The 18,792-nt window shown below is 64.0% G+C and overlaps 1 protein-coding gene across 8 annotated transcripts in view; it reads left to right on the top strand.

The window, feature by feature from the left end:
• DAGLA (diacylglycerol lipase alpha) overlaps positions 1–18,448 on the top strand; it is a 62,634-nt gene extending 44,186 nt beyond the window's left edge. For 7 of the 8 annotated variants that reach the window (XM_067748793.1, XM_067748798.1, XM_067748794.1 and 4 more), the window contains 14 exons: positions 455–589; positions 1,191–1,268; positions 3,167–3,291; positions 6,937–7,090; positions 7,677–7,760; positions 7,875–7,952; positions 8,424–8,504; positions 9,353–9,495; positions 9,816–9,884; positions 10,220–10,292; positions 11,493–11,689; positions 12,505–12,634; positions 13,149–13,336; positions 14,773–18,448. In XM_067748793.1, coding sequence (XP_067604894.1) covers positions 455–589; positions 1,191–1,268; positions 3,167–3,291; positions 6,937–7,090; positions 7,677–7,760; positions 7,875–7,952; positions 8,424–8,504; positions 9,353–9,495; positions 9,816–9,884; positions 10,220–10,292; positions 11,493–11,689; positions 12,505–12,634; positions 13,149–13,336; positions 14,773–15,724 — 2,487 coding nt within the window. In that variant the 3' untranslated portion in view covers positions 15,725–18,448. The remainder of the gene's footprint in view (positions 1–454; positions 590–1,190; positions 1,269–3,166; positions 3,292–6,936; positions 7,091–7,676; positions 7,761–7,874; positions 7,953–8,423; positions 8,505–9,352; positions 9,496–9,815; positions 9,885–10,219; positions 10,293–11,492; positions 11,690–12,504; positions 12,635–13,148; positions 13,337–14,772) is intronic. The other variant, XM_067748800.1, reaches the window with a different exon arrangement.
• Positions 18,449–18,792: the final 344 nt, after the last annotated feature.

Raw genomic sequence — 18,792 nt, 5'->3', positions numbered from 1 at the left:
CTCCGTACAGCCCTTAGCAGGGCATTCAAGGTCACAGCTGGTGGGAGGTGGGAAGAAACTCAGTGTGGGGAAAGCAGCCAGGAGCTTAGTTTTGGCTCCTCTGCTAGAGAGAAAGGCTGAAGGAGAAACAGGCCAGGCCCAGGCCTTGATTCCTAGTCCTGGGGAAAGAACAGGAAATGGCTCCCGGGGGCATCTGTGCGGGGTAGACGGTGCCCGGTGAGCGCCGAAGGAGAAGGGTCAGCCGTGTCTGGGACAGCCTCTGCCGGGTCTACAGGGGCCCGGAGCCCAGGACAGGGCCCTCAGGGTCACGGCTGCAGAGGGCCGCATGTGGGGGGCTGGGAGGAACTTGCACAGGGGACCCCGAGCAGACACCCAGCCCCAGACATTCACGCCCCGTGTCTCGTCCTCTCTCCTGCTCCCCTGCCGCCGCCTCCTGCCTCCCTGGACCTCGTAGGACGCCTACTCGGAAATCGCCTACCTCTTTGCTGAGTTTTTCCGAGACCTGGACATCGTGCCCTCCGACATCATCGCTGGCCTGGTGTTGCTCCGGCAGCGGCAGCGGGCCAAGCGCAACGCCGTGCTGGACGAGGTGAGCACGCGGCCATGCTCAGGCCACCTCCCCGCACCGCCCTCCTGCCGGGCCCTCCCTGCCACCCCTGCTGCCCCCCGGGTTCCGCCCACCCTCTTGGCCCAGGAGGCCACCCTTTGACATTCCCTCCCCTCCCTTCCCCAGCTCACCCTTCACCACTCATGGCTCTTGCTTGAGTGGCTTCCCTCTGCGGGGCTGCAAGGCTGCCTCCAGGGCCCCAGGGGACGTCTAGTCACAGGGGCCCAATGAAGCATCCAGCCCCACATTCCAGCCTCTGCGCTTGCCTCTCCGCCCTACCCCAGCCAACACACCAGTCCTAGCTGGGGTCTCCCGGCATCCCATGCAAAATACGTTTTCTCCCGGCCTGGGCTAGCGATGTCCCAGGGGATTGATGCTTTGGGTGGAAGGGGAGCAACTGGAGATATGAGGAGACCTCAGATTTTGGAAAACTGGCCAGGTCACGGAAGAGCTAGAAACCACACGCCCCTTTGGGCTCTCAGGCCCTGGGGAGGCAGGCAGGGTGCAGAGCTGGGGGCCTGGACCCCTTTCTCAGCCGTGCAGCTGGGCCCGGGGCAGTCACCCTAACGCGCCTGTCTTCCAGGCCAACAATGACATCCTGGCCTTCCTGTCTGGGATGCCGGTGACCAGAAACACCAAGTACCTCGACCTCAAGAACTCGGTGAGTCCGAGCCACCCGCCTCCACCCCGTGCCGGCTCCTCTCCCTCTGCCGGGACGACCCGAGCAGACCACCTGCCCTGGCAGCATTGGGCACACCTGCTCTGCGCGGGTCCCCCCTCAGCCCTCCAGGCGGCCCCCCTTCTCAGTTCACGCCCCCTTCCTCCTGAGTCCCCCCCCAGCGGCCCCACCCCCACCCCTGCGTCACGCTGGTTCTGCATAAAAGGCCCCTGAATCGGCCTCTCGGTGCTCAGAATGCTTGGTCCTGGCCTCCTGAGATGATAAAGCGCTTCAGGAGGGTGAGCTGTTACTATTATTGCCATGGTTGTTACTGTTACAAAAGGCAGCAGGACACAGCACTTTGGTTTCCAAGCTCTTTTGAGTAGCAGAACCTCTTAAGCGCCTTTAGGAGAAATCCGGTGTGTGTGTCCCAGTAAAGGAGCGCCTCACCCAGGGCTGAAGCTGCAGCCGGAGGGCCGGCCCTGCCCCAGAAGCAAACCGATTTAGTGTAGCCGGGACCCCTCTGAATCTGCTCCTGCAGCAGCATAAACGGTGCCGGGCCTGCCTTTCACCCAGAGCCCCGGTGGGGAGGGGATGAGCCATCCTGAGCCCCGTTCCCTGCACGGCGCCAGTGGTGCCAGTCGGGACAGCGTTAGAAAGGATTCATCCTTCACAATCTGAATCCCCTGGAAAAGCCTGTTCTCCATTTGCCCCCGCTCCCCAAAATGGGCATTTGTATCCTTTCTTAAAATAGCCTGTCCTCCCTGGTGGCGCAGTGGTTGAGAGTCCGCCTGCCGATGCAGGGGACACGGGTTCGTGCCCCGGTCTGGGAAGATCCCACATGCCACAGAGCGGCTGGGCCCGTGAGCCATGGCCGCTGAGCCTGCGCGTCCGGAGCCTGTGCTCCGCAACGGGAGAGGCCACAACAGTGAGCGGCCCGCGTACTGCAAAAAAAAAAAAAAAAAAAAAGAGCCTGTCCGTAGCATGTGCCCAGAGCAGCCTCCTGGGGCTGCCCAGGCCCGCTCTCACCACGCCCTCTCTCGCCTGTGGGGGGCAGGGGAGGGGCAGCTGAGCCTCCAGGTGCCAGCGCCCCGCCCTCCTGCCTGAGCCGAAGAGGATCCCTCCCTCCTCCAGTGCTTTCCTGGAGAGCAGACACCTCGGGCCCTGATGAAGGTGCTGTTTGTCTCACTTCACAAGATGACTAATCACCCTCTTCACCTTTTACTAGCTGACTAATTCCCTCTAAGTGCAGGAGTCCCCAGTGCCTGGGGCACCCGGGACACCAGAAGCCGCTTTGCTGGGATACCTGGGCCTCCTTACCTTCCTGCAGCCGGTCAGGCTGATAACCGCCACTGGCCTCAGATACCAGCTTTCAAACGGGCGCCTTTCTCAGAGATCCCAGTCTGCCCAGACGCCCTGACGGTGGGCCACTGGTCTGGTCCCCAGCATGTCCATGTCTCCAGGGCCCGCCCTGCTGCTCTGTGGCCTGGGCAACCCCCTCTGGAGGGTCCGGACCTCTCAGGGTTAAATCACCCTTCCCGGGGGCCTGATTGCCGAGGTGGGCGATTGTCGCGGTAACCTCCCCCTCTCTTCCCTTTTCGGGAAAACGGGCGAGGAAATCGATCCAGCGCTCTGAGTGCTTTTCTGTCCCCAAATCATTAATTTCTGAGATTGGTGCAATGGGACAGGTCTTAGGAGGATTCGTGCCCTGGTTGCATGGAGATAATTAGGGAAATGCAATTATCTGGAGGAGCTGGTCCTCCAAGGTGGGGGTGGGGGTGGTCTGCAGCCCGTTGGGAGGGCAGCTCCTGCCTCCATCCTCCATCGAGGGGAGCCCATGGGCCCTGAGGCTACAGGCAGGAAGGGCAGGAGGTGACCGCCCTCTGCCTCTTCTCTTCCAGCAAGAGATGCTCCGCTACAAAGAGGTCTGCTACTACATGCTCTTTGCCCTGGCTGCCTACGGGTGGCCCATGTACCTGATGCGGAAGCCGGCCTGTGGCCTCTGCCAGCTGGCCCGGTCCTGCTCGTGAGTATACCGGCCCGTCCCCCTAGCTAGCGGCATGTGCAGAGGGGCTGTGGTCACGATGCCGGGCCTGCCCATGGGGGGCTCTCCCTAAACGGACTGTACCTGCTACCCTGCCCGCCGCGGCCCGCGTTGCTTCTGTTCCGCACCATCTCTGGGCCTCAGCCTTTCTAGTTCGGTGTTCTCCCTGGTTGGAGAAGGGCGTGGGCTTTGGAATCACACGGTATCAGGTTTGAATCCACGCTTTGTCACTGGCAGCCTTGGGCAAGTCAGTCTACCCCTGCAAGCCTCAGTTTCCTTATCTGTAAAATGGGGATGTTTGAGAGGACGAAATGAGACGTTGCCCAGCATCTGGCTGTGCAGCTTACCCCTGTCCCATCTCTCTCCCTGCCCCCTCGACTACTCCCCTCTGCCCGCATCTTCCTTCTCCCGGCTCCCTTCCTGTGCTCTGCCTTTCTGGAAGAAAGGCCTTTCCCGGTTGAGCCCCAATCCATAGAAGCCTCTGGAAGGGCAGCCAGAAGGCCCTTTGTGAAAGGCTCCAGCCCTCTTCACAAGGAGTTGGCAAGGCCTCAGCCGGGCGCCGCCCTTAGCCCACCGCCGGGGGCCGGGGTGGGCTCTGCTTTCCTAAGTGGGCCAGAGGAGGGCTGGGCTCCACGAGGGCCCCTCCCCTTCTTTGGTGTCTCCATGCTCTGCCCAGGCCGGGCAGAAGGAGGACAGCTCCCTGGGCTCCCTGTTCCGGAAAGGCTGGCACGCTGGGCGGGACACTACCGCCCTTGGGGCACAAGTAGCCACGCCCTCCTTCAGCGTCCTTTTCGCAGAAAGCTGGACGGCTCTCAGGCCTGTCCTCACCATCCCCCAGCGACTGGCACAGCTGACCAGGGCATCCCCACGCCCCTCCCCGTCTTTGCCAGCCCGCACACTGCTTCTCCCCCAGCATCCTTGGGCGCCCCTGCAGCGGCTGAGAGGCTTCTCCCAATGAGCACTGGGCCAGGAGTCCTGAGACCTGGGCTCCGACAGCCCTGCTCCATTTCTCACTGGCAGAGTGGGGACGTCATTTGTACAGGCAGTGTTCGTCCTGCCCACCTGTGGGGTATTTCAGGAGCCGGGGAGTCACTGGCAGCCTGGGCACTGGAGGGGCTCTGCAGACAGGAGCGAGGCTGCACTTGCAGCAGCTGCTCAATACTGCGGGGAGAGGAAGCAGAAGGACCTCAGACCCCGTGAGGGCTCCGTGAGAGCCCGGTGCCCTGGGGGGCGGAGAAGAGGCAGGCCTGGAGTCCCGGCCTACAGCCAAGGGTGTCAGGATGGAGGCCAGAGGGCCGGGCTCCCTTTTCTGAGTCCCAGCCTGTCCACAGCAGCCCAGAGACCCAGCACTGGCTGGAGGAAGGAGGGCAGCCCACCTGCCTCAGGCCCAGGCCCTTCACCTGGAGTGGTCCTGCCGTCCCACACAGAGCATGGCAGGCCATGCCTGTCTACGGCCCCGCCACCCTGGGGACACCCCACTCGGCTCCAGCCCTGCCCTGGACGTGTGGTCAGCCTCCATGGGCCAAGCGGGTCCTCAGGCTCCCGGGACCTTTGAGCCCCTCAGCGCCCCAGCCTCCTCTAGGCGGGAGTGCTGGCCTCGACGGTGCCGCAGGCCCCTCCCTTCCGGGCTGCTGGCCCCGCTGCTCTCAGCGGTTCCCCTGGCTCTCAGGTCACTGACTCAGGGGCAGCCTTCTCCCTGGAGAGAGGTTGGGTCCCTATTGTACACCAGGTGCTTCCTGCATCTTGGGCCTTTGATCCCACCCCAGCCTTGTAGAGTAGCTATCAGCACCTGCCCACCAGGCCCTCGCGGTCAGGAAGGGCCACCAGAGCAAGGATTCAAGCCCGGGTCCCTGTCTCCGAAGACTGCGTACACTTTGGCAGCCACCTGCTCGGTGCTAGAGGGCGGGGCTGAGGTTGGAGAGGGGCCACAGCTGCCTGGAGAGGGGCCACAGCTGCCTGAACACGGGAGCCTGGCCCACAGGCCCAGCCCTGTCCCCACTTGGCCCAGCAGTGGCGGGCGAGGGGCGTGGGGGTCTCCCAGAGTCAATGGAGATGGTCGCCCACCCCAAGCCCGGTTGCTTCAGAGACTTGGCTCGACCCTGGGTTTTCTCAGCGAGGCCTCTTCCCATTGAGGGGTGTGTATCAGTCCCTCAGGCGCTGCTCGGGTGAAGACAAACCTCTGTGCATCACCAAGATCTAGGATTCTTAGTATCAATAAAATCTCAGCCGTCAAGCCAAGAAAGCAGGCAGACACAGGTCACATGCTCTCGGGGCTCCAGGGCCCCATCCGTTGGTTGCCGGCCCCCTCTGGTGGCCCGAGGAGCCGCTGCACTCGAGCTGGGTGCCCAGCTCAGCCGCTCAGCTGTTCACTTTGGGGAATCCTGCTGGGTGCCTGGTGCTGGGGACGTAACTGTGAACCAGGCAGAGCCAACCCTGCCCTGTGGAGCCCACCGCCTGGTGGCAAGGCACAGACAAGGAAATGCAGCCCATTGGAGCACGTCAGTGTTTTGGAGAAAAATTAGGCTGTCTGTGCGGTCAGGCTTGGCAGGGGAAGCTATGTCAGATGAGGTGGCCCAGGCGGCGGACCTCCCATAGCATAACATTTGAGCAGAGGCCTGAAGGACTGAGGGATCTGGCCACACAGAAACCACGAGAAGAATGTTCCAGGCAGAGGGAACCACGGTGCAAAGAGGCTGAGGCAGGAATATGGCCAACGCATCCGAGGGGAGTCGGAGGCAACAGGCCAGAGGACCAGGGCCAGATGGGGCAGGGCCCTCGGCCCTTGCAAGGACTCTGGCCTTTATACTGGACAGGAAGGGCAGCATCAGAGGGTGTTGAGAGCAGTGACGTGGCTTGACGTATATCTTAAAGGGTCACTCTGGCAGCCATGTTGAGAACGTAAGGGGCGAGTGTAAATGAGGGAGACCAGTCAGGAGGCCCCTGTGACACTCTAAGGCAGGGATAAATGGCTTGGAGCAGGGTAGGGGGTGGCGGCGAGGGCAAGCGTTCGGAGTCCAGATCTGAATTTGAAGGCAGAGCCAGCGGACGTGCTGACGGACTGGTGTGGGACGTGAGGTGGGGTGAGGACCCGATGGCGATGGTGCCGAGCGTGGGGCTGAGCTGCGGAGCACAGGGGGCGGGGCCTCCGGGACTGGGGCCTGGAAAGGTTGCAATCCTGTGGGACATCTGGGAGGAGGTGTTGCACAGGCAGTTGAATGTGAGCAGGTCTCCGGGGCTTATTGGCGCGTAGGTGGTATTTAAAGCCCAAGACTGGATGAGGCCCCAGGAGCGAGTGTTGCTGGAGAGAAGAGGAGCTCCAGGGCTGACCTCTGGGTCCTCAGTGAGAGGACGAGTGCAAGGAGGCTGCCCCGAGGGAGAAGCAGCCCAGGACAGAGGGTGCCTCCAGCCGAATGGGGAGAGCGTTTCAAGGGGGAGGGCGAGTCCCGCTGGGTCTTGTGCTGCCGAGAGGCCGAGTAAGATGAGGGCTGGGCCCGGCCCGGGCTGGTGGAGCTTTGCAGGGGAGGCCTTGGAGAGGGGGTACGGCTGCAAGAACCAGTTCCAGAGAGGATGGGGGAGACCGGTGCTCCGTCGGGGTCCCTGGCTCTGAGCCCTCTGCCACCCGCCCAGGTGCTGCTTGTGTCCCACACGGCCCCGGTTTGCCCCTGGAGTGACCATCGAGGAAGACAACTGCTGCGGCTGCAACGCCATCGCCATCCGGCGCCACTTCCTGGACGAGAACATGACCGCGGTGGACATCGTCTACACCTCCTGCCATGATGCGGTGAGGGACTGGGGCGGGCTTGCCAGGCGGGTGCAGCGTCCCCCCAGCCTCGGTCCTCCACAGGCCACAGGAGGCAGGCAGCGCTGCGGCCTGGAGAGTGTACGCCGTCTCCCTCAGCGGCAGGAGCCCTTGGCCTGGCTGGCACGGCTGGCCAAAGCCTCCAGGCCTCCCCTCGCTGGGCAGACCAGAGATGGGCCGCCTCCTTCTCCCCACGTCCTGGCCTGCATCCGCTCCGGGGCTAGGAAGTGGACCCCAAGCCCGCACCCGGCACTGGGGCTTCCTGGCCCCAGCCTTTGGGGGAAGGAATTGAGAGGGAAGAAGCCGGAGGCACTGGGGAGGGGGCAGCCCCTCAGGACTGAGCAGGCAGGACGGCAGCACTCAGGGCACCCGGGTCAGCGGAATTAGGAAGGCCGGGTAGGCTGTGTGCCGGGTTGGGAGGGACCTACTGTGGCCCTTGCAGGCGTCAGGGGCCCAGTGGCCAGTGGAGCCAGATTCCCGGGCCCTGAAGGAGACCGGCTTCAGTCACTTGCCCAAATCTGCCTCCACCCTGGGGGCCGTTCAGGCTCATGAGCTGCCCTTCTCCTAGGTCTATGAAACCCCCTTCTACGTGGCCGTGGACCACGACAAGAAGAAGGTGGTGATCAGTATCCGGGGAACCCTGTCCCCCAAGGTACGCTGCCCAGTGACCCAGCCCACCCCGTGGACCCCCTCACAGCCCCCGAGGGTGCCCGCCTCCTTTTTCCCGTTCTCAGTCCCACCCCTCACCGTCCTCTCTCCCCACAAGGACGCCCTGACAGACCTGACCGGTGACGCCGAGCGCCTCCCTGTGGAGGGGCACCATGGCACCTGGCTGGGACACAAGGTACCCCTCCCCGTGGGCTCCCCCAGCGGCCCCTGGCCTTCTCCTCTCCGCTGCCAGCACGCAGGCCTGTCCTGTTGGGGTGGGGGCTCCTCCGGGGTCACTGGGCTCACCAGGAGAGACTGGTCAGAGAGGTGCGGATTCGTCTGGAAAGTCCACTGCCCCCCACTTGCCAGGACCCCCACAGCCCTGCCCGGCGCAGATCCTGTCCCACAAGGGCTCAAGGAGGCAACTGGGAAGAGATCTCCCTGGTTCCTATTAGGCACACCATCCCTGTGAGCCTCAGTTTTCTCATCTGTGAAATGGAAATGATGTGATTTAAGTGTCCAGCAGCTCCCCCAGCCAGCTTGTCGTGAGGACCAAAGGGGGAAATGGGAGGGACAGGGTTAGTGAGCTTCACATCCCTGGTTTTGCTGGTCCCTGACAGGCCTCCCTCCCTCCCTGTGACGCCCACCTCTGTTCCTCCTCACCCAGGGAATGGTCCTCTCCGCTGAGTACATCAAAAAGAAGCTGGAGCAGGAGATGGTCCTGTCCCAGGCCTTCGGGCGAGACCTGGTGAGGCGTTTTCCATGCCATGAGCCCTTGCCACACCCAGCGCGCCCTCCCCCAGGGCAACAGACTGGGGACAGGACAGGTGAATGATGGAGCCTTCCCTGCAGGCCAGGCTCCTACACTCTCCTTCCACCCCTGGCTCCCAGCCCCCTCCTCGCTTGCTCAGTCCCTCCCACCCGCTCTGGCCCTTTCTTCTTCTGTACCAGCTCCTCTCGAACACCCCTGCTCAGCCCCACGCAGTTGTGAGCACCCGCTCGGTGCCAGGCACTGGAGGCTAAAGATGGCTCAGTTCTGGGGCTTCCAAAATGCTGAGCAGAATGAACACAGAAGATAATTGCAGAACAGATAGAAGGGGTGCTGCTCTGGTTGAGGGCGATCTGGGCCTGCCCACTGCCCATTCCTCCCTGTGCAGGCAGGCAGCTCCTGAGGTGCTCCTAACTGCCCTGCCCAAAGCCAAGCAGTCCCTGGCCTCAGGAGACCCCAGTCTAGTGGTTGGGGCACAGGGATGGGAGCAGGTGACCAAATGATTATAATAGAGTGTAATCATTATAGTTAAAGGTCTATCCCAGGTGCAGATGCAGTATCTAGGAGGGAGCAAGCCTCTCCTGGAAAATCAGGAAGGGCTTCTCCAAGGAGGTAACCTCTGTGCAAGGTTTTGAAGGATGAATAGGAGTTTGCTATATAGTCTCCCCAAGAAGTTGCTCTGTGGGGGCCTAGCTTGGCCCTTCCTCTGCCCCAGCAGCCACACAGCACAGACGTGATCCCAGGACTCTGGGAAGCCCCCTCTGCCTCCCTGGTGTCAGCTTGGCAGGCAGCGGGGCAGGACTCTCAGGGCTTTTCTCGGTCCCCAGGGCCGCGGAACCAAACACTACGGCCTGATAGTGGTGGGCCACTCCCTGGGCGCAGGCACCGCTGCCATCCTCTCCTTCCTCCTGCGACCCCAGTACCCGACCCTCAAGTGCTTTGCCTACTCCCCGCCAGGGGGCCTGCTGAGGTGAGCAGTCTGGGGCCTCAGACTTGGCTGGGGGCAACTGGTGGACAGCGCTGGGAGCTGGCTTGGTCAGGGGGCTAGACTGGGCAGTCTGGGTTCCAATCATAAGGGAACCCGGGAACGGCCTGGAGAGTGGAGGCGGGGGTTCTGGCAAAAGCCAGGTGGACCCTGGGATCTAGCCCCAGCAAAGCCTTGCCGACGGGATAGGCGGGCAGGGAGCAGGCAGCCCCGCTCCCCAGAGGGTCTTGGAGTGCTGGAGCCGAGCCCGCTCGGGAACACCGCGCCCCTCCCCTGCCTTGGCACCCCCTCGGCTTCCCTTGCAGCGAGGACGCCATGGAGTATTCCAAGGAGTTTGTGACAGCTGTGGTCCTGGGCAAAGACCTTGTCCCCAGGCAAGTCGCTCCCTCGCTCCACCTGCCTGGCCTGGGCTGTTCTGCCACCTCGGGGCCTCACCCAGGTGCCCCGTCTCTCTCACTCAAATGCCCACCTCCTCGAGGGACCCCCAGAATCCCCCCAACTCAGGTGTCCAGGGTGAGAGGGCAAGGTCGGCCCGCCCTGCCTGGCCTCCCCTTCCTGGCTGGGCCCTGCCGAGCTGCAGGCTCCTCACCCGCCCCGTGACCCTGATGGCCTGGTCTCCTTGTTCCCGGGAGCCCTGCTGCCCCTCACCCCGCTCGTCTCCCCATCCTGGGCCAGCTCAGGCTGACGGCCCGACGGCTTCCTTCTCCAGGATCGGCCTCTCCCAGCTGGAAGGCTTCCGCAGACAGCTCCTGGACGTCCTGCAGCGAAGCACGAAGCCCAAAGTGAGCTCACTCCCCTCCCTGCCGCCGGGGCGCCCTGGGCTCTGGGCTCCCCGTTGGTCTTCTGCCCCACCTGTCCCTCGGCCCCCTCGCCACGTGAGGCCAGGCTGGAGTACGGTTGATGTCTTGGGGACCTCAAGCCATCAGGCCCTCAGCATCTCCGAGCTCACGCCATCCGCCCCCTACCTGTCCTTGTGCAGACGGGGGAACGGAGGCCCGGGGTGGGCAAGGGACTTGCTTTTGCTCACACAGCAAGTCGTAACGCAGTCAGGACTGGAACCGGGGGCTCCTGAGTCCTGACTCCTGCGGCACAGAGCTGCCTGCAGTCGGGACAGAGCAGTCCCGAGGTCAGTGCTCCGAGTGTGACGGGAAGGCCTCCTCCAAAGCCCACCGCGATCCCCAGGCTCGGGGAGGCTGGAGGTCGCCGGGGGAGGGGCTCTGGGGGCAGTTGGTTCCGGTTTTCCCTGCGGCTGAGAGGAGAGGACCAGCCCTCCCTAACCCCTCCTCAGGCCTGCAGAGGACACTGGGGGCTCTTCCTGTAACGTGGCCTTCAGCGTTCCAGGCTGGGGGTGGGCACGCTGCAGCCAGGCGCCCCGAGGCGGGCAGGGGGTGGCCGGCCAGGCCCAGCAGGGCCTCTGTGCCCCCAGGCCTGCCCTCACCCCATTCACCCTCTCAGCCCAGTTGGGACTGTTCCCAGCCTTCGTGCCCGTGACCGTCTGGCAGGCAGGGCACCAGGTGCCGGGGTGAGCGGGCAACGAAGGCACAGGAGGAGCCTAAGGACATGGAACTGCTCCACTCAGACCCAGTCCTGGGTGCTTGTCAGGCCCAGGAGGCAAGTGGCGGGGAGCCGCCCCCATGTGGCCGGGCCTGGTGGGTGCAGCTGGACTGAGCTTCGGGGTCTGTTCTGCCTCTGACTTATGAGACGACCTAGAGCAAGGGGCCTGTTTCCCCTCTGCTAGATGAGCGGCTGACTGGTGTTGCAGCCCTGAAGTTCAGCCCTTCCACGTCATCTGTCCTCGGCACCTTTTTGGCCATCGTGGCCGCTGGACACCTCAGCCCCCGCCTCCCCACTGGGCGCTGCCCTTCCCTCTGCCCCGCGGCCATCCCAGCTCCCCACCGTCACCTGTGAGCTCTCCTGAGCACCCCCTGCCCACCCGGGCAGCGCCACTCAGCTCCATCCCCCTCTTCTCCCTGTCCCCACAGTGGCGAATCATTGTAGGGGCCACAAAATGCGTCCCCAAGTCGGAGCTGCCCGAGGAGCTGGAGGCGACCACCCTGGCCAGCACGCGGCTCTGGACCCACCCCAGTGACCTGACCATCGCCCTGTCCGCCAGCACCCCTCTCTACCCCCCCGGCCGTATCATCCACGTGGTCCACAACCACCCAGCGGAACAGTGCTGGTAGGTGCTGCCCGCGCCCTGGTCAGCTGGGACGTGGCGGCAGCCAGGGCAGGGGAGTGGAGGGTGGGGCCAGCCTTCATTCTGTCACCCTTGGGGCGTAGGTGCAGAGGCTGGTGACGGTGGCCCAGGGCGCCCACCGCAGGGTTGCCCCAGCCTCGGGCCCTGGAAGTGCAACGACAGGCCAGTCCAGAGCAGGACTCCAGGCTCCTCTCTTGACGGTCCCGGTCTTCGTCCCCAGTGTCACCCTTCCCTAGTGTCCCCCAGGACAGCTGTCCCCACTCGCATCCGTTTAAAAGCGGACGCCCTGGAGGGTCACCCTAAAGCCCTGGCCAAGCTCACGCCTCAGTTGTCACTTGGCATCGCGGCTGGGATGAGCTGGTAGACAGCTGGCGGGGGCAGGAGAGAGACCAGGAGAGGGCGGGTACAGCGACCTCTCCCACCTCACCCCCCCCCCACCCCTTCCCACACTCTCAGAGGGTTGGGCTGACTCCTCGACAAACAAACGGCTTGCGCCGGGACCCTCCCTGGGGTGGAGCAGGTATGGCCCAGGCCACAGGCAGGTGACAGCTCAAGGTCAGGCTTTCCAGCTCCACGTGGCATAAACGTTCCTGGCTGCGGAGGGCTGGTGGCGAGGGCTGAGGTGAAGCAGAAGCAAGGAGCCCGGGGACACAGCCCTGCTGGTCCAGCCGGGCAGGGCGTCTCCAAGGCCCCCCCACCCCCACCAAGCCAGGGCAGAGAGCAGGGCCAGGGGCCTGCGGGCCAAGGCCAGGCTGCCCCCCACCTGCCAGCTTCCCTCTGGCCCCTGTGCCCCTCAGCTGCTGCGAGCAAGAGGAGCCCACGTACTTTGCCATCTGGGGCGACAACAAGGCCTTCAACGAGGTGATCATCTCGCCGGCCATGCTGCATGAGCACCTCCCCTACGTGGTCATGGAGGGGCTCAACAAGGTGAGCCCCACGGCGCCTGGCTGGCTGGGTCTCCGTCCCCATGTTACTCACAAGGGTGCGACGCTCCCTGGACACTCAGTGGGCCAGGGAGCCCACTCGTTTCCTGGGCTCCACACCCGCCTCTGTCCACACCACCGTGTGGTCCCATGGTGGGTAGGGGCTAGGAGACACCCAGGAACCTGTCCCTGAGGCAGGCTGAGCTCAAACCCTGAAGGCCACCTGGCACTTGGCGGACGCATGGCCAAGCAGGGGCAGCCTTGGCCATTGCCCGGCCATGGAAGGGCCGACCACAGGGTAGGAAAAGTCCAACCTGTCCCATCTGTGCGGTGGGTGAGGCACGATCACAGGGCCTGGCCTCGACCTTCCCGGAGGAGCCGGGCCCCGTGTGGGGAGGAGAGCAGGCCCGGCTGACCCCATGAAGCTCTGCTGGGCCTGAGAGGCCTGGCCTGCTGCCCTGCCTCCACACGTGATTGTCACCCCTCCGCCGCCACCAGCTTCCCCGTCCCGTTCCCAGGTGCTGGAGAACTACAACAAGGGGAAGACGGCCCTGCTCTCTGCTGCGAAGGTCATGGTGAGCCCCACGGAGGTGGACCTGACTCCGGAGCTCATCTTCCAGCAGCAGCCGCTGCCCACGGGACCACCTGTGCCCGCCGGGCTGGCCCTGGAGCTGCCCGCCGCAGACCACCGAAACAGCAGTGTCAGGTGAGCGCCGTCGCCCCGCAGCCCCGCCCCAGAGGGTGTGTGCAGTGGCCACGCGCGTGCTTTCAGCGCGCGAATGCCTGTGCACGTGTGCATTCTGTGTACGCGCCGGGCCCTCGTATGTTCACGCCACTCTGCACACGTGCACGGGAGGGATTGAACTTGCCTCCGCTGCTCGGGGTCTCTCCTGCTCTGCCCCCACTGTCCCCCAGCCCGCCACCACTGAAGCCCATGTGGGCTAGTAGCCATCTAGGGACCACAAACACACAGATTCACTCCTAGCTGTTTAGACCCAAACAGATGGACATCCAGGCACTTACACGCACGCACGTATTAAAGCTGACACGTGTATATACATGTGTTCACAAATAGTAGCTCTAAGTGCACAGAGCCCCATACAGACAGACTCACGTATAGAACACACACCAAGACAGAGGCCAAGACGCTTGGACACAAGGACACGCTTGTGTGGGCAGCCATGTGTGTAAATGGTGGATGCACCTGTACCCAGACCCAGCCTCTCAAATACATGGGCCGACTGACGTACAGACGCCTAACATGCAGGCTGCACGCAGAAACACAGGCGTGTACACGCTTCCAGACACAAACACACCCCACATTCACACGCACTCCTTTGGGGGTTGGGCTCTGAGGCCGTGGCTCCTGGGGTGGGTGGGGATCCTCGTGCCTCTCTGGGACCCTTCCCGCCCAGGTCCTGGGTCCAGGTTACAGATCTGGCCTAGAGGCCGCTAAAGAAGGCGGTGGCTGCTTCTTGGCCCTTGGTGGGGACACCTGGACTTCTCTCCCTATCTCACAAGCATTTCCCATAGCGGCTGCATGACCAGATGGGGGAGCCAGTGTCCGTTCGCAGCTGCAGTGACTGCTGCGTCCCCCACCCTGGCCCTTCACTCACTCCCTGCAGGCCGGTGTGCGGAGACAAGGGGCTCCAGGGCCCCATCCAGCAGAGGGCTACACCCCATGGGAGAGGTGGGAGGAACCCCCGGGTGAGGAAGGAAGTGATAGGAGCTCAGGAAGGGGCCCAGGGGGGTGCTGGCCCGGGAGTGGGGTTGAACCCAGCGGGGGCGGCTCTGGGCCATGCTCTCTCCCTCCCTACCTTCCCTCCTTCCCTCTCTACCCTTCCACCTCTGCCTCCAGTGACCTGGGGCAGCCAATCTCTCTGGGCCTCAGTCTCCAGGTGGGTACAGCGACGTTGGTGCAGTGATGGGCACCAGTGCAGGCCCCCGGCCCCCTCTCCCCAGCTCAGCTCTGCATCGACTCTCTTGTCTTCTATCTTGAGGTCTGGTTTTTAAAAAGGAGGGTTCCCTGTCCCCAGACTGTTCAACCACTTTCCCCTCCTCCCCCTCCCCAAGCTCCCTCCCACTGGGGAACTAGGGGTGGGCCCCCACCCCGCTGAGTCTCACCCCTCCCTACCCCCTCAGGAGCAAGTCCCAGTCTGAGATGAGCCTGGAGGGCTTCTCGGAGGGGCAGCTGCTGTCCCCTGTGGCCGCGGCAGCCCGCCAGGACCCAGTGGAGCTGCTGCTGCTGTCCACCCAGGAGCGGCTGGCGGCCGAGCTGCAGGCGCGGCGGGCGCCGCTGGCCACCATGGAGAGCCTCTCGGACACGGAGTCGCTGTACAGCTTCGACTCGCGCCGCTCCTCCGGCTTCCGCAGCATCCGCGGCTCGCCCAGCCTCCACGCCGTGCTGGAGCGCGACGAGGGCCACCTCTTCTACATCGACCCCGCCATCCCCGAGGAGAACCCATCCCTGAGCTCGCGCACCGAGCTGCTGGCGGCCGACAGCCTGTCTAAGCACTCGCAGGACACGCAGCCCCTGGAGGCCACCCTGGGCAGCGGGGGCATCACCCCCGAGCGGCCCCCCAGCGCAGCCGCCCACGACGAGCTGGAAGAAGGGGGTGGCGGCGGGGCAGCCCCCCGCAGCGGGGAGCTGGCGCTGCACGACGGGCGCCTGGGGGACTCGCCCAGCCCTCAGGTGCTGGAGTTCGCCGAGTTCATCGACAGCCTCTTCAACCTGGACAGCAAGAGCAGCTCTTTCCAGGACCTCTACTGCATGGTGGTGCCCGAGAGCCCCACCAGCGACTACGCCGAGGGCCCAAAGTCCCCCAGCCAGCAAGAGATCCTGCTCCGCGCCCAGTTCGAGCCCAACCTGGTGCCCAAGCCCCCAAGGCTCTTCGCTGGCTCGGCCGACCCTTCCTCGGGCATCTCGTTGTCGCCCTCCTTCCCACTCAGCTCCTCGGGCGAGCTCATGGACCTGACGCCCACGGGCCTCAGCAGCCAGGAGTGTCTGGCAGTGGACAAGATCCGGACTTCCACCCCCACCGGCCATGGGGCCAGCCCCGCCAAGCAGGATGACCTGGTCATCTCGGCACGCTAGCACCCCAGGAGTTGCTGCCCGCTGAGGCCCGGGCCAGAGCAGGCGGCTCCTCAGGCTTCTGGTGGCTGCCCCCCAGGCCGGGCAGCTTTGAGGAGAGGCCCCCACGGGGCCAGTGTAGCCTCAGGCATTGGGCATTGCTGCTGAGCTGGGGGTCCGCATCCCTACCTCAGCTTTGGAACCCCCAGAGCCAAGGCAGCTGGGATCTGGGCCCTCCAGATAGGGAATGACGGGGAGGGGCGTGGAGCAGGGAGAAGCCTGGGGCAGCCTGCCAGGTGGACAGGGCAACACTCCGCCCTCTCAGCCTGAGTGCCCCCCACAGGGCCATCCTGGTACCTCCCATTCCGGGACAGGCCATGAGTACGCTGACTCCCCGTCACTGCCCTCTGGCTGCTCTCCCAGGATGGAAATGGAGAGCGGCCCCCTCCCCACGTATTCTCATCTGTGGTCCAGGCTGGCATCTGCCCTGGCCACCCCCAGATCTGGTGCCTGCTGGCCAGCCCCCTGGGGTGACCCCCCCACCAAGGTGGCCCGCAGTGCTGTGTATGTTTACAGAAGCTGCTGGGCTGGGCTCAGGATGTGTCCTGGGCTTGCAGGCCCCCGACCCCCGCTGCAATCACGTGTTTAGTAGCCCTCTTCTGGGCAGGCAGGCACCAGCCTCCACAGGGCCCAAGGCAGCCATGGGGCCTGGAGGGGCCTCCAGGAGGGTGTGGTCAGGGCCGTCCCTTCTCTGCCTGATATCCTGCATGCTGACCCCTCTGTCGATGGGTCCTGGGTGCCCAGGCGCGCCCCGTTACTTCCTGGCCTGCCTTCTACCCCCGGGGATCCTGGCCACTCAAAGGGTGGAGGGCACAGGTGTGACCACCCCTGCCTGCAGAGTCAGTGCCCTGGAGGGAAGGAGGGCCCCACCAAACCCCCTTTTAATCACCTCCCCCCAGGCCTAGGCACGCCAGGCCCTGGGCTCTGCAGCCAAACACGCCTCCACTCTGCACAGCTGCCCCTCCCCGCTGGCCTGGGCTCTCTGCTGGGAGCGGGCCTCTCTTCCCTCCCACCCACAATGTCCTGTTGGCACTAAGTAGAGCCTGGCGTGGGGTATTGTGGGAGCCGGCTAGAGACCCAGGAGGGCCAGGGGCCCTGGGGCCATCCCAGTTTAGCCTGAGGCCTCCACAGCCCACACTTGGGAGGGTTCCTTCCCTGCTGGCTTGGAGAAGCAGCGGGGAAGTGGAGCCCCTGCCTGTCCGCAGAGGCAGAGCGGGGAGGGGGCGCATGCCAGCGCGGGGCGTGTGTGTGCATGTGCATGAGTGTGTGCCGAGGAAGGGGCTGCTGGGGCACCCTCCCCGCCCCGCCCGCTCTGCCTGCCTGCTGCCCCTCCCAGCCTGCCAAGAAAACAGGCAGCAAACATGACGGGCACCGCGCGGCGGGGGCCGCGGGACGAGCTCGGCTTCGGACACGGCCCGTCCCCCTCGTCTCGCCGGCTGCTCTGACCCCTGGTTTGGAAACCTGGTGTGTGCCGAGGCGTTGACCGCCCGCTTGTGCCTTCATTTCCTTGGAGGCAAGGTCCCACGACTCTGGGCCCGCCCATGGCCTCCCTGGGTTGGCTAGGCTCCCCTGACCAAGACCCCCGTCTCGTGATCACTGGTACCTGGGACCCCTGCCCACCCTGACACATGGGGACAGAGACCTGGGAGCTGGGCCTCCCTCACCCTCTGCGACTCCCAAACTTCATCAGCCCCATCAGGCTTCTGCCCCTGCTGGGCCCACCCACTTTTCCCGCAGAATCAAGACGGAATCAGTGTCTCTTAAAGTTTAAAAAAAAAAGACAAATCATAAATCAGAGTAAAGTTCCAACAAGCACCCCAGCCCGTAGCAGGGAGACTTGGGGTCTGGCCTTTTTTTTTTTTTTTTTTTTTTTGGCGGTACGCGGGCCTCTCACTGCTGTGGCCTCTCCCGTTGCGGAGCACAGGCTCCAGACGCCCAGGCTCAGCGGCCATGGCTCACGGGCCCAGCCGCTCCGCGGCATGTGGGATCTTCCCGGACCGGGGCACGAACCCGTGTCCCCTGCATCGGCAGGCGGACTCTCAACCACTGCGCCACCAGAGAAGCCCAGGGGTCTGGCCTTTTAACTCCTCCTCCACCAGGGTGGGCCTGGGATCTCTGAGGGGGCGTGGTGCCCACCCATGCCCAGGGCTGAGCCATCAGGGACAGACCCCCCACCCCCAGGGCTGCAGCCGCACAGGGTTACAGGCTTGGGGCTGGGGCAGGCTCGGACTCAGCCCTGGATGCTCCAGGGTCGGCCCACATCTCACCCGCCCCCTCCCCGCCTCTCCCCTGCAGGATGGGCCTGCTGCGTGTCTCTCCCTTCCTCTGCACACCACACTTGGGGGGTCTGAGCCACCCCCCTCAGCCCAGCTCGGCTCAGACCGACCCCCACTCTGTCCCCCAGACCTGCAGCACAAGGTTTCCCGGCCGTACGCTGGCCTATCCTCCCAGGGGCCCGGGCGACCTCCATATGCAATCGGTAGTGAGCCCCTGGGCCCCGCAGACACTCATGCACTGTACGTGCCATTCTCCCATGACTTTTTTTGTACTTAATGTATGAAAGATGCAAACTAATATTGCTGTAAAAAGGAGAGACAAATTAATATAGCTTATTCTATAAATATATCTGTATATAAAAGTTTTCTGTATATTGTATAGAGCTGTGTATAAACTGGATGGAGAAGCACACTGGCTGCCTTGAGTGACCTCTCTTCCCCGCAGGTGGGGTGGAGGCTGGGTCTGAGTGGCAGAGTGGCGGGAGGGGACCTCTGAGGTTGGCTGTCACCGCTGTCGATGCCCTGGTCCAGGACCACACTCTGAGTCGCAGTGAGAGACCAGAAGACCCTCAGAGCCCCATTTGAATGGGGGGCAGCTGCTTGTTGAGCCCTACCTGCATGAGGTACGTGCCAGGGGCTCCATCTGGCCTCATTAGGGCCTTGAAAGGCGGGGCTTCTTAGCCCCTTCTCCCTGAGGGGTCTGGGGCTCCGAGAGGGTAAGTAAACTGCCCAAGACCACAGAGGTAGTGATGGGGT

The sequence above is a fragment of the Pseudorca crassidens genome, chromosome 9, assembly GCF_039906515.1.
Source record: "Pseudorca crassidens isolate mPseCra1 chromosome 9, mPseCra1.hap1, whole genome shotgun sequence".
NCBI lineage: Eukaryota > Metazoa > Chordata > Mammalia > Artiodactyla > Delphinidae > Pseudorca > Pseudorca crassidens.
The sequence above is the reverse complement of the archived record's forward strand: the minus strand, read 5'-3'. Positions and strand labels throughout refer to the sequence as shown.